This window comes from Dendrobates tinctorius, unplaced genomic scaffold (assembly GCF_039654945.1).
Source record: "Dendrobates tinctorius isolate UK_male_01 unplaced genomic scaffold, ASM3965494v1 ptg000028l, whole genome shotgun sequence".
In the NCBI taxonomy this organism is placed as follows: Eukaryota; Metazoa; Chordata; class Amphibia; order Anura; family Dendrobatidae; genus Dendrobates; species Dendrobates tinctorius.
The window spans coordinates 35,659,995-35,673,861 of NW_027361696.1; the positions used below are offsets into that span (position 1 = coordinate 35,659,995).

Here is a 13,867-nt window from a genome sequence, read left to right on the forward strand (position 1 = left end):
ATATAGTGTCAGTGTACAGGTAATACAGTGATCACCAGTGATATTATACACAGGAGCTCTGTATATAATGTCAGTGTACAGGTAATACAGGGATCATCAGTGACATCATACACAGGATATCTGTATATAGTGTCAGTGTGCAGGTAATACAGTGATCACCAGTGACGTTATATACAGGAGCTCTGTACACAGTATATAGGGTTTATGTACATGTAATACATTGACTCCCCAGTGACATCTGTAGTTGAAGTCCTTCATCTTTGCTTTTCTTCTTCAACCAACACAGACCACTGTTACTTCTTCCAGCCAGGACTCTTCTCTGCAAAAAATAACACAGTCATCAATAGCTGATCATTTCCAGAGCACATTCCCCACTTTTTCCCTGACTTTTACACTACGTCAGATGAAGAAGAAAAGCGACATAGTACCGCCATGGACAGTAACAGGACCTCCCTTGTGTTCCCTCCATGGAAAACTGTTTCCTAAAAAGTAAATTATATTACAGTAGTAATAATGTCCCTAATTGGACCCTAAAGAAATTATGTTCCCCACTTGTCACAATAAACTAATATAGCATGTTCCTCATTCTGGCCCTTGAACAGTAATTAAGTCCATCATCCTGGCCCCCTTTATTTTAGAATCTCACCCAGCCTGGCCCCCTATATTTTGTAATATGCCCCAGCCTGGCCCCCTTTATTTTAGAATATGCCCCAGCCTGGCACCCTATGTCTCTTGTCCAGCCTGGCCCCCCAGATATCCATCCCGCCTTCCCAGCTATACATACTGGCCCTCATATGTCCCTTGTCCTGCCCAACCATATTTGTCTCCTGGACCCCCATATATCCTTCCTGGTCCCTTGTCCTGGCTTCCAATATATCTGCATCCTGCCCCCCATATATATGCTTCCTGGTCTCTTGTACTACCCCCTCATATATCCATCCTGGCCCCACATCTATGCAACCTGCCCCCCCATATATCCATCCTGCCCCCCATATATATGCATCCTTGTCGTTGTCCTGTCCATCTCCCCATAAATCCATCTTGGCCCCCATATATATGCATCCTGGCTGTACCATAAATATGCATCCTGGCTCCCCATATATTATTATTATTATTATTATTTATTGTTATAGCGCCATTTATTCCATGGCGCTTTACATGTGAGGGGGGTATACATAAAAACAAGTACAATAATCTTAAACAATACAAGTCATAACTGGTACAGGAGGAGAGAGGACCCTGCCCGCGAGGGCTCACAATCTTCAAGGGATGGGTGATAATACAGTAGGCGAGGGTAGAGCTGGTCGTGCAGCGGTTTGGTCGATCGGTGGTTACTGCAGGTTATAGGCTTGTCGGAAGAGGTGGGTCTTCAGGCTCTTTTTGAAGGTTTCGATGGTAGGTGAGAGTCTGATATGTTGTGGTAGAGAGTTCCAGAGTAGGGGTGATGCGCGAGAGAAATCTTGTATGCGATTGTGGGAAGAGGAGATAAGAGGGGAGTAGAGAAGGAGATCTTGTGAGGATCGGAGGTTGCGTGCAGGAAAGTACCGGGAGACGAGGTCACAGATGTATGGAGGAGACAAGTTGTGGATGGCTTTGTATGTCATGGTTAGGGTTTTGTAATGGAGTCTCTGGGCAATTGGGAGCCAGTGAAGGGATTGACAGAGGGGAGAAGCTGGGGAATAGCGGGGGGACAGGTGGATTAGTCGGGCAGCAGAGTTTAGAATAGATTGGAGGGGTGCGAGAGTGTTTGAGGGGAGGCCGCAGAGCATGAGGTTGCAGTAGTCAAGGCGAGAGATGATGAGGGCATGGACTAGGGTTTTTGCAGATTCTTGGGTGAGGAATGAACGGATGCGTGAAATATTTTTGAGTTGAAGTCGGCAGGAAGTGGAAAGGGTTTGGATATGTGGTTTGAAGGAGAGATCAGCATCAAGGATTACTCCGAGGCAGCGAGCTTGTGGGACTGGGGAGAGTGGGCAGTCATTTACTGTAATTGATAGGTTCGTAGGGGGCGTCACGTGAGATGGGGGAAAGATGATGAATTCTGTTTTGTCCATGTTGAGTTTCAGATATCTAGTGGAGAAGAAGGATGAAATAGTGGACAGACATTGATATATCCATTCTGTCCTGCTCCAGTGTATAATGTGCCCCATAGATGATGCTCCAGTGTCTGATCTGCCCTATTTAGAATGCTCCAGTATATGATGGGCCCCATGGATGATGCTCCAGTGTCTTATTGGCCCAAATAATACTCCATATATAATGGGCTCCATTTCTAATGCTCCAGTGTATAATGGGCCCCATAAATGCTGCTCCAGTGTCTGATGTACCCCATTTGGAATGCTCCAGTATATGATGGGCCCCATTTCTAATGAACCTAGGCATGGTATGTGAAAAGAGCTCCATGGAGTAATCTGAAGTGTGTGCTGCTGCAACCTTCACTTTTGGTGTGGGTGAAGGACATAAGGAAAGTGGTTGCTCCTGACCAGAAGCCTGCACTGACGACTCAGTGCTTGCATTTTTTGAAACTTCAGAAGAGGAGGCGATAGAGCTGGAGGCTGTTTCAGAAATGTAAGCCAAAAACAGTTCCTGATGCTCTGGCTTTAATAGCAGTCTACCTACTCCCAGAAAAGGGAGCCTTACAGGCCTTTCAGAGCTACACCATAACGCAGGCTCAACACCTCCTGCCTTAGCTGCTATTGTGTTTTTGGCACTACCAGCAGATGCACCACCACCACCATCAGTACCAGGTGGCCCCCCATGCCAACGTTCACGTCCTCTTCCACCATACTTCCTCATGTTTTAGAAAATTGACCCAAAATACCAGCAGATATATGGTACTGTATCAGAAGCGTACAGCTCTATACAGTCTAGGGATTACAGTAAATCTCTGTATATATTTCATGAGTCATACACAGATGCTCACAGGCTCAGTATGGATTACCCAATAAAATAAAAAGTTGAAAAAGGGTACAGTATCACCAGATACAAGGTATACAGTATATAGTATAGTGTAAACATTCTGAATCTCCGTTTACATTTCAGGAGGCAGACGCAAATGCTCTCAGGCCCAGTATGGATTACACAAGAATATGAAAAGCTGCAAATGGGTAATGTAACAAAAGCGTACAGCTGTATACAGTGTTGGGGTAATCTTAAATCTCCAAATATATTTCCGGAGTAACAGACAAACGTTCACAGGCTCATTATGAATTATACCAGAATCTAAATAGCAAAAAAGGTTTCTGTATCAGAAGCGTACAGCTGTATACAGTGGTGGCCAAATTTGAAATCTCTGTATATATTTCTGGAGTCACCCTCAGATGCTCACTCAGTCTGGGTTTGACCATAATAAAAAATGTTGTAAAAAAGGTACTAGATAACAAGATAGCAAGTATATATATTATAGGGTACAATTGAAATCTATGTATACATAGTCCCATAGTCACTCTCAGATGCTTACTCAGTATGGATTTGACCATAATACTAAATGTCGAACAAAGGTACTGTATAACAAGATACAAGCTGTATAGGGTAAAAATTGGTATCTCTGATTCACCGTATATTTAGAAGGCGTAAACCACACACTCTCACTCACTATGGATGATACCGTAATAAAAAATTTTGAACAAAGGTACTGTATCAGCACATACCAGGTGCATCCAGTCTAGGGGTAATTGTAAATTTCCTTCTATACTTCCGGAGTCAGACACAGACACTCACAGGCTCAGTATGTATTACACCAAAATTTAAAAAGTAGAAAAAGGGAAAGGTATTTGAAGCGTACACCAGTATACAGTGTTGTGGTACTTTTAAATCTTCGTATATATTTCAATCTCATTAAGCCAGTCCAGACTCTCCACTACTGGAAACTACATGGATACAAGTACAGACGGAAAGTCGAGTGTTTGCAGAAATTTGGGAATTACTCATTGCGGGAAAACCTCCGGGTAGATGTTGCAGAGGTGATGCAGACGCTCAATTACTGTGTCTGTGGAGACAGCGAAAATGATTCTTTGGAAAGAAAGGATTGCTTTATCGCAGTAGCGTGGATCACATCACCGTTACTCGTCTCCATCAAATTGTGATCACAGGGAGAGATGTAGACATGGTCCTCACTGCCTATCATGATGTGTCTGGTCATTTTTGAGTGCAAAATACAGAAGCCACAGGCCGTAGGCGATTCTATTGGATTGGCATGAGAGGAGACATTGAAAAATGGTGGCAGGAATGTCACACGTCTGTGACTATCACAACTGTGAAAGGTGATCATAAAGCACCACTGCATCCACTTGTAAGTTGACGTCCATTACAAATGGTAGCCATTGATCATCTGAAGGTAGAGGCCAGCAGGACAGGCCATAGCTTCATCTTTACCATCATCTATCAATACACCAAATTTCTAGTGGCCATCCCTGTGAAGGATTTAACTGCCCAGACTACACAGCGGTGGAGCAGGGAGAGGTAAGTATTGCAACTTGCAAGTGCTGTGGCCATGACCAAGCAGGGCGGGGCACACTCGTGGGCCACGGTACCGGCACAGGACCCCTCATAGTACGCTGGTGTGTCTGACGGCGAGTGGCCCCCCCACCATCAGAGACACTGTATTGTACTATGAGGGGCCCTGTGCCAGTGCCATCGGCCATCAGTGGGCCCATCCACCTGTTCAGAGCAATGGCACTTGCCCGGGTGCGCCAGGTGCTGACCCCAGCCCTTGGGGGGGGTGGGCAGCCCAGTTAGGGAGATTTAAAAAATGTCATATGTTGATGTGTAGGCTGGACATTCAGCAGCTGCAAATGGTGGAATTAGGCAAGTCTGAGGAAGAGGAGGATAAAAGCGAGGCAGTTTTCTGGCAACCTATGTGTCATAAGGGGAAGGTGGGACAAAATCCTTTGAAACCCATGCATGGTTCATTTTAATGAAGGTTAGATCATCAACATTTTGGGTCGACAGACGGGTCCTTTTTTCTGTCAGGATTGATCCAGCAGCACTGAAGATTCTTTCAGATAACACACTAGCAGCAGTGCAAGCAATTTCCTGTAAGGCATATTGTGCCAATTCAGGCCAGGAGTCCAGTTTAGAGGCCCAATAGTCAAATGGGAATGATCTGTGAGGGAGAACATCGATATGGAAGGAGAAGAAGAACACCTCTTTCATTGTGCCCACTACGGCTCGTGGGAGAACCAGCACAGCTGCTGTGTGCTAGGAAAGCCTCAAACAAACGGTTTAACAGAGTTGCTTGTATGTTAGCCAATATTATCTCTAGGTTCTCCTGTGGCATAGTGTTGAGTAATTTGCCTTTGTAGTGTGAATCGAGGATGCTGGCCAGCCAGTAGTCATCATCCTTCATCATTTTGGCAATGGCTGACTGTCAGCAAGGCTTCCCTCCTCCACCTGTTCCTCCTCCGCTGCAGATGCCTGATCCTTAATGTGCTTCAAACTTTGCATGAGCAGACGCATAAGTGGGATGCTCATGCTTATGATGGCATCGTCTGTGCTTACCAGCCTTGTGCATTCCTCAAAACACTGAAGGACTTTACAGAGGTCTTTCAGCTTTGACCACTGCACACCCGACAATTCCATGTCTTCCCTCAAACTGCCTGCCCGTGTATCCTCCCACAAATGCATTACAGTCTGCCTCTGTCCGCACACCCTCTCAACCATGTGCAGGGTGGAGTTCCACCTTGTTGCAACGTCTATGATTAGGCGGTGCTTGGGGAGGTGGAGCAATCGCTGCAGCTTCTGCATACGACTGGAGTGTACGGCCGAGTGACGGATGTGCGAGCACAGTCTTCGCACCTTATGGAGCAAGGATGTTAACTCTGGATAATTATTAAGGAAGCACTGCACCACCAGGTTCAAAGTGTGAGCTAGGCAAGGTATGTGTGTTAGTTTTGCAAGGGCTATGGCTGCCACAAAATTCAGGCTGTTATCACTGATTACCTAGCCTGGCTCAAGATGTAGAGTGCCCAGCCATGACAGTTTGTCGCTGCAAGTAGTCGGCCAGTACCTCTGCGGTGTGTCTGTTGTTGCCCAAAGACATCACCTTTAATACAGCCTGCTGACGCTTACCACTAGCTGTTCGATAGTGGGACACCTCGTGTGCAAAACTGCCAGTTGCGGATGGAGTGCTCGTGCGACTGCGCTCTGTGGACGAGCTTTCGCTTATGGAGGAGGAGGATCGAAAGCCGACAGCCAACTGTTTCCTATACCGTGGGCTAGGCAGCACTGTTCAACCGCCGATGTCCCCTGTGGAGCCTGCATCAACCACATTAACCCAGTGCGCAGTGATGGACACGTAACGGCCCTGGCCATGCCTACTGGACCATGCATCTGTTGTGAGGTGCACCTTTCCACTCGCTGATTGCTTGAGTGCATGGACAATGCAGTCTTTCACATGCAGGTGGAGGGCTGGGATGGCTTTTTGAGAAAAGAATTGCCGACTGGGTAGGTCATAGCGTGGGATTGCATAGGCCATGAGCTCGCGGAAAGCTTCGCTTTCAACCAAACGGTAGGCCATCATCTCTAATGAGATTAGTTTGGCAATGTAGGTGTTCAAACACAGTGTATGCGGATGAGAGGATGAGTACTTTCTTGTCCTACTCAGAGTGTCTGGTAGGGTGAGCTGGACTGGAGAGCTTCATATGGGGGGAACTATCGGTGGACCAGACGGAGTGAGAGGGGGTTGGTGATGGTATTGGTGGTGATGGCCTAGTGTCTGTGTTGTGTTGCAAACTTCAAGTGAGTCTAAGAGCAGTTCATGCTCGAAACGCGTACAGAGATCCTCTGAATTATCCCCATGCGGTAATCCCGTTTAAGGTATATACCGATTATATGATCACAGCAGCCATGTATATTTGTTTTTAAAAAAAGTTTATTAATAAAAGCATTGAATTTTATTCCTGGAGCTGGACCTTTTTTCACTTGAAGTATTCAAAGACATTTCTAGCAGAGACGTGTCCGTGCTCGGATGTATTGAAGTTCAGGATGAACTACGAGAGGTGAGTTGAATATCTTTTCTTCGTTGTGTTGCAAAACCATTGTGATTCCCTGAGTGCTTTGGCCTTGCGACAACACCTCAACATTTTGTGCTGGTGGTGTGCTTAATGGTAGCGGTGGTCTTACAGTTGGGGGAAGCGATGGAGCGTTGCTGGCTACCTTCAGTCGGAGCAGGTGCACATGTGCTACCTGAGGTTTTGTAGTCCGTCCATGCTTGCAAGTGCATGTTGGTTAAATGTCTAAGCATGCAACTGGTATTCAAATTTCTGAGTTGTTTACCTCGGCTAAAGGTCCTTCCACACTTCTTACAGGTAAACTTTGCCTCATCAGTAGGATTTTGGACAAAGAAGTGCCACACTGCACTCTTCCTACTATGGTATAAATTTTCTGGCCTTGCAAGCTGTGCTAAGTTGACCGCCTGGCCAAGCTGTCCTGAAACTCTATCAGTTTTTGGTCCACGTTTTTGGACAGCTACGGGCCTGCCATATAACCGCTGCTGAGATGTCAATGCCTGCTGTGGATCCTTCTCCTTATCTGAACTATTGACAGTGCCACCCTCCTCCCCCAATGGATGCCAATCCGGGTCCAGAACTGGGTCATCCATCACCTCCTCTTCAAAGTCATCTGCACCTTCCTCTTTACCTTCCTCTGTGTCACCGTATAAGGTGGTATAGTATGTGGGAAGGGGCACCGGAGTTTGATCAGGATCAGATTCTGGCTCAGTAGACTGCGAGGGCAATGTAGTGCTCTGGGTCAATGTACCAGCAGAATCATCTAGCAGTGGCTGTGCATCAGTGCACTCCATGTCAAATTCATCTTGGACTGGGGAATTCAGGATTTGACTGGATAACCCAGGCATGGTATGTGAAAAGAGCTCCATAGAGTAATCTGAAGTGTGGGCTGCCGCATCCTTAAATTTTGGTGGGGGTGAAGGACACAAGGAAAGATGTTTTTCCTGACCAGAGCCCTGCACTGATGACTCCGTGCTAGCAGGTTTCGAACGTTCAGAAGAGGAGGCAATAGAGCTGGTGGCTGTTTCGGCAATGTACGCCAAAACCTGTTCCTGATGCTCTGGCTTTAAAAGCGGTTTTCCTACTTCAAGAAAAGGGAACCTTACAGGTGTGATGGTCAACGTGCGACTGGACACACCGCCTCCAGCAGGACGAATTTCTCTGACACACGTGACCCTGGATACACCGCCTCCAGTAGGGCAAATTTAAATAATATGACGTGCAGCCGGATACACTGCCTCCAGCAGGTGAATTTCAGAATTACACGTGTATCTGGATACACTGCCTCCAGCAGGGCGAATTTAAATAATAAGGGGAAACAACAATGGAGGGCCCTGCGATAGGGATCGGGGACGTGGAGACCTCCTGCACTCCCCTGAGCCAGTCTCTACACTCCTAACAGTCCCTATACAGGCTCCACACCTGTCGCCGAGCTGGAACCTAAGAACCCTAGCTCGCCCTGCACCTAGCCCTTTCTAATGAAATGAATGGTGCAGAAACTAATTCCACCACTGCACTGAAACACACAAAAGGAAAGTTACAAAATGGGCAACACCACTTAGCTTTGCTCTGTTGCTATTGCTCCCAGCAACAGAGTCCACCACCAGAATGCAGCTTTCCTCTTGAATAGCTGCTCCTTCATCAAGCTTTGTCAGAGCTGCAAGGAAGAGACCCTTCCACACCAGGACTCTGACTGAGCTATCAGGAACACTCTCTCTCCTTCACCAAGGATGGTTGAAATGACCAATATCACCAACGGGGGCAAAACTAGAACTGAAACCACCACAGTGCAATGACCCTAATGGCCACCGGGGGAAAAACTATCTTTTAAGCACACAGCTTAAGGAAAAAAAGGTTACTTGTGTATTTATCTGTCATAATCCAACCTGGATCATGACAACAGGCCTTCTTGGGCCAGACGATGATGCAGGCGCAATGCCTCCTGCCTTAGCTGACATATGGCACTTTAGCCCCTCATGCTGCTGTGATAGCTTCTTTTTCTCTTGTGCTTTAAGTGAGGTTTGAAAAAGACCCGACATAGGGTCAAAACGTTACCTCAATGCACTATTCCCCTGTGGTGTCTTCAATAAAAAATTTTTTGCATTGAAAATCAAAATTTCCAAGAGTGCAGCTGTTTTCTCTTCACTGGATGACCGTCTGGACTAAGTTCCAGGTTCAGCTCGCACCTACCTCATATCCACAGAGTGCACGCCTTGTCTGTATCACTATGCTGGAAGATCTAGGCACTACCCATCTTCATTGCACTTACTAAGGGAATGAGGCTGTTGGCCAAAATCTTGCATTATATGACCCCATCCATCCTCCCTTCAATACGATGCAGTCGTCCTGTCCCCTTTGCAGAAAAGCACTCCCAAAGTATGATGATTCCCCCACCATGCTTCACAGTTGGTATGGTGTTCTTGGGGTTGTACTCATCCTTTTTCTTCCTACAAATGCAGCGAGGGGAGTTTATACCAAAACGTTCTATTTTGGTCTCATCTGTCCACCTTACCTTCTCCCATGCCTCCTCTTGATCATATTGAAGGTCACTGGTGAACTTCAAACGGGCCTAGGCATTTCCTGGAGTGAGCAGGGGGAACTTGTGTGCCCTGCAGGATTTTAATCCATGACGGTGTAGTGTATTACTAATGGTGATTTTTGAGCCTGTGGTCCCAGCTCTCTTCAGGTCATTGATCAGGTCCTCCCATGTAGTTCTGAGCTGATTGCTGAAATTTCTCAGAATCGTCCTTAGCTCACAAGGCAAAACCTTGCATGGAGCCACATACAAGGAAGATTGACAGTCATTTGCCTTTCTTCTATTTAAAAAAAAAAAACTTTGATATTGTGCAGTGCACATTAAAGTTCTTTTGCACACTGTATAGTTTGCTAAAAGGCACACATGAGAGATGCCGACAAATGAACAAGTAATGATACCGTTTATGGTAGCCATAGGGTGGGCCCCTAGAGTCAATTCCCCTGGTGGGCCCTAGGTACTCCAGTCTGACCCTGGCTGTGACACTTTTTTGTGCCAATAGATTTTCAGATCCTTGATGTAAATCGGAAATACAAAACAGGATGTAAACAGGATACACTTTTCCATAAAACTTACCTGTTGCAGCAAGAGTCTAGAGGAGGCTCAGGATTGCAGTCAGACAGCCTATCCTACAGCTCTAAGCGATGATGATGGTAATAATTATGATGGGTCTGAAATGGAAGTCCTTAACCAAGGTTCTTATTTTAATATTTTTTTTATGCAGAGTGGGGCAAAAGAAAATTCTATTAATTTCACAAGTCCAGCACCAATCCTGGATTGGGACTTTGCTTAACTCATCATGGTCCACTAAACTCTATTGTGCTGTATGTTGGGCTTTGCAGATGGCCTGGTATGAACTCATGTCATCATCTGCCAGGGCCTATATAAGGTTTACCAAGACACACATCTGGGTCTTGGTATTAAATCTGTAGTGTTCCTTAGTCTTGTCTGCCTCTGGCTTCCAGTACCTCTCTTATTTGTCTGCAGTCTCCAGAACCCCTGTTGTCTATCTGTGTTCTACAGGACCTCTGCTACCTGCCTGCGGTTTCTACTTCTTCTACTACCAGCCTCTTGTCTGCCTGCGGCTTCCAGAACCTTTGCTGATGGTCTCCTTTTTGTCTGAAGCTTCCAGCACCAGCACCGTTACTTCCCATTTACTATGTATCTTGGATGCCTGCGGCACTACCCAGACACAAGCTTCAAGTATCCACCTCACCAGGTGACCCTAACAGTAGGAATATAAGAGAATATAGTAAATACTGACGGAACTTCCTCCTCTGAACCTACAGTGGGGAAAAAAAGTATTTAGTCAGTCAGCAATAGTGCAAGTTCCACCACTTAAAAAGATGAGAGGCGTCTGTAATTTACATCATAGGTAGACCTCAACTATGGGAGACAAACGGAGAAAAAAAAATCCAGAAAATCACATTGTCTGTTTTTGTTTCATTTTATTTGCATATTATGGTGGAAAATAAGTATTTGGTCAGAAACAAAATTTCATCTCAATACTTTGTGATATATCCTTTGTTGGCAATGACAAAGGTCAAACGTTTTCTGTAAGTCTTCACAAGGTTGCCACACACTGTTGTTGGTATGTTGGCCCATTCCTCCATGCAGATCTCCTCTAGAGCAGTGATGTTTTTGGCTTTTCGCTTGGCAACACGGACTTTCAACTCCCTCCAAAGGTTTTCTATAGGGTTGAGATCTGGAGACTGGCTAGGCCACTCCAGGACCTTGAAATGCTTCTTACGAAGCCACTCCTTCGTTGCCCTGGCGGTGTGCTTTGGATCATTGTCATGTTGAAAGACCCAGCCACGTTTCATCTTCAATGCCCTTGCTGATGGAAGGAGGTTTGCACTCAAAATCTCACGATACATGGCTCATTCATTCTTTCATGTACCCGGATCAGTCGTCCTGGCCCCTTTGCAGAGAAGCAGCCCCAAAGCATGATGTTTCCACCACCATGCTTTACAGTAGGTATGGTGTTTGATGGATGCAACTCAGTATTCTTTTTCCTCCAAACACGACAAGTTGTGTTTCTACCAAACAGTTCCAGTTTGGTTTCATCAGACCATAGGACATTCTCCCAAAACTCCTCTGGATCATCCAAATGCTCTCTAGCAAACTTCAGACGGGCCCGGACATGTACAGGCTTAAGCAGTGGGACACGTCTGGCACTGCAGGATCTGAGTCCATGGTGGCGTAGTGTGTTACTTATGGTAGGCCTTGTTACATTGGTCCCAGCTCTCTGCAGTTCATTCACTAGGTCCCCCCGCGTGGTTCTGGGATTTTTGCTCACCGTTCTTGTGATCATTCTGACCCCACGGGGTGGGATTTTGCGTGGAGCACCAGATCGAGGGAGATTATCAGTGGTCTTGTATGTCTTCCATTTTCTAATTATTGCTCCCACAGTTGATTTCTTCACTCCAAGCTGGTTGGCTATTGCAGATTCAGTCTTCCCAGCATGGTGCAGGGCTACAATTTTGTTTCTGGTGTCCTTTGACAGCTCTTTGGTCTTCACCATAGTGGAGTTTGGAGTCAGACTGTTTGAGGGTGTGCACAGGTGTCTTTTTTATACTGATAACAAGTTTAAACAGGTGCCATTACTACAGGTAATGAGTGGAGGAAAGAGGAGACTCTTAAAGAAGAAGTTACAGGTCTGTGAGAGCCAGAAATCTTGATTGCTTGTTTCTGACCAAATACTTATTTTCCACCATAATATGCAAATAAAATGAAAAAAAAACAGACAATGTGATTTTCTGGATTTTTTTTTCTCAGTTTGTCTCCCATAGTTGAGGTCTACCTATGATGTAAATTACAGACGCCTCTCATCTTTTTAAGTGGTGGAACTTGCACTATAGCTGACTGACTAAATACTTTTTTTCCCCACTATAGATGCCATGTGATCACTGGATACCAGTATCAAGACCTGCTTAGTTTATAGTAAGATCACCTCTGCAGAGTTGCCAGCAGGCTGACTTTAGCCAGGAATTGGGACTAATATAGCAGACCCAGTTACAGGGAAAATAAGATAGAAAAAGTGCAGATAAAAGTTAAAAGATTTGTAAGGCTCATTTTATGATTTATCAGGAACATATTGTCCAAAAAAATAAGAAAAAAAATAAAGAAAATAAAATAAATCAAAAATCATCGCTTGTCCGAATCACTGTTTCTAGCCCACGTTCTTAAAAACAACGTACCTGATGTACAAAAATAATTGTTTTAAAAAAGGAAAATTACTTAAAATGTGTTTATGTGTTTAACTAGTCCTCATTTCTAAAAAAAAGATTCTGAAAAACAAGCACATATTCCCTTTTATTTACTTTTTCCCCTTATATCGGGACATAAAAGAGCAAAGAAAATTAGTAAATTACACTACCTAAAGCGTAGTCCGCCCATGTGAAAAAGGAAGCAAACATTTTGTGAATATCTTAACAAGAAAAAAATGTTGAACTCTAAAAATGTACATGAAATACTGTAAACCCCAAAACATGCCTCATAGAATAAAAAAAAAACAACCTAGTCTTGAACTTGTTAGTTATGTGCTCAATAGTAAAAAAAATAACATACAAGACCCAAACTCTTCGGTGTTGTATTGATTTATTGTTCTTTACATTTTATTAACGTTTGTTAAGGAAATCTTGGATTATAACTTATTAGATCAATTCAAGCTAAATTTGAAAAAGGAGGAGGAGGAGGTTTAACTTAGAAAAGTTTGGAAATACCCATTTCAAAAAGTAAAGAAAAATAGAAAAGAGACAGAGTAAAACAACAGAGGCAAAAAAAAGCTACATAAATTTATTCCTGTATATTTTCTAGCCAAGGTATGTTAAAGAATATTATATAATATACTACTCTCTAAATTGTTTTGGCCTCATTCTTCCAAGAATCTCTAAAAAAAATATTAGAAAAACAATTTCAGAAGTAGAAGACACACAACGGCCGGATTCAGGACGACTTTGTGGACACTTTTGCTGCCACTGGTACAGAAGGTTTTAATGTCCATTGATATACCGGCAAAGGTTTCAGTCTGGCTGCCGAGATCACAGATGGATTTTGTTGCACATCCTCGAATGGTTAGTAAGGATGAGCTGCTTCCTACATAAATGAATACAATAAATGGTTTTACACACATAGCATTGCAAATTTAGTTATATAATTTATATATTGCAACTTATATTATTTATATGTTACCTGACACTCCGACCTATTAAATGTAACAGTGTTAAATTAGAATATGCTGTATTTTTACCACTGGTCTCATTACTGAAAGACCTCAATGTCAATAAGCAGAATGAAAGGGGCATATTTGTCAATGCCTCTTACA

At 44.4% G+C, this 13,867-nt stretch overlaps 1 protein-coding gene across 1 annotated transcript in view; it reads right to left on the minus strand.

Annotated features, from left to right (window-relative positions):
* Positions 1–13,367: 13,367 nt before the first annotated feature.
* The window catches only part of LOC141084890 (phospholipase A2 inhibitor and Ly6/PLAUR domain-containing protein-like), a 30,163-nt gene continuing 29,663 nt past the window's right edge, over positions 13,368–13,867 (minus strand). The window contains exon 5 of the mRNA XM_073569844.1: positions 13,368–13,638. Within this exon, the coding sequence (XP_073425945.1) occupies positions 13,445–13,638 (194 nt within the window). The 3' untranslated portion in view covers positions 13,368–13,444. The remainder of the gene's footprint in view (positions 13,639–13,867) is intronic.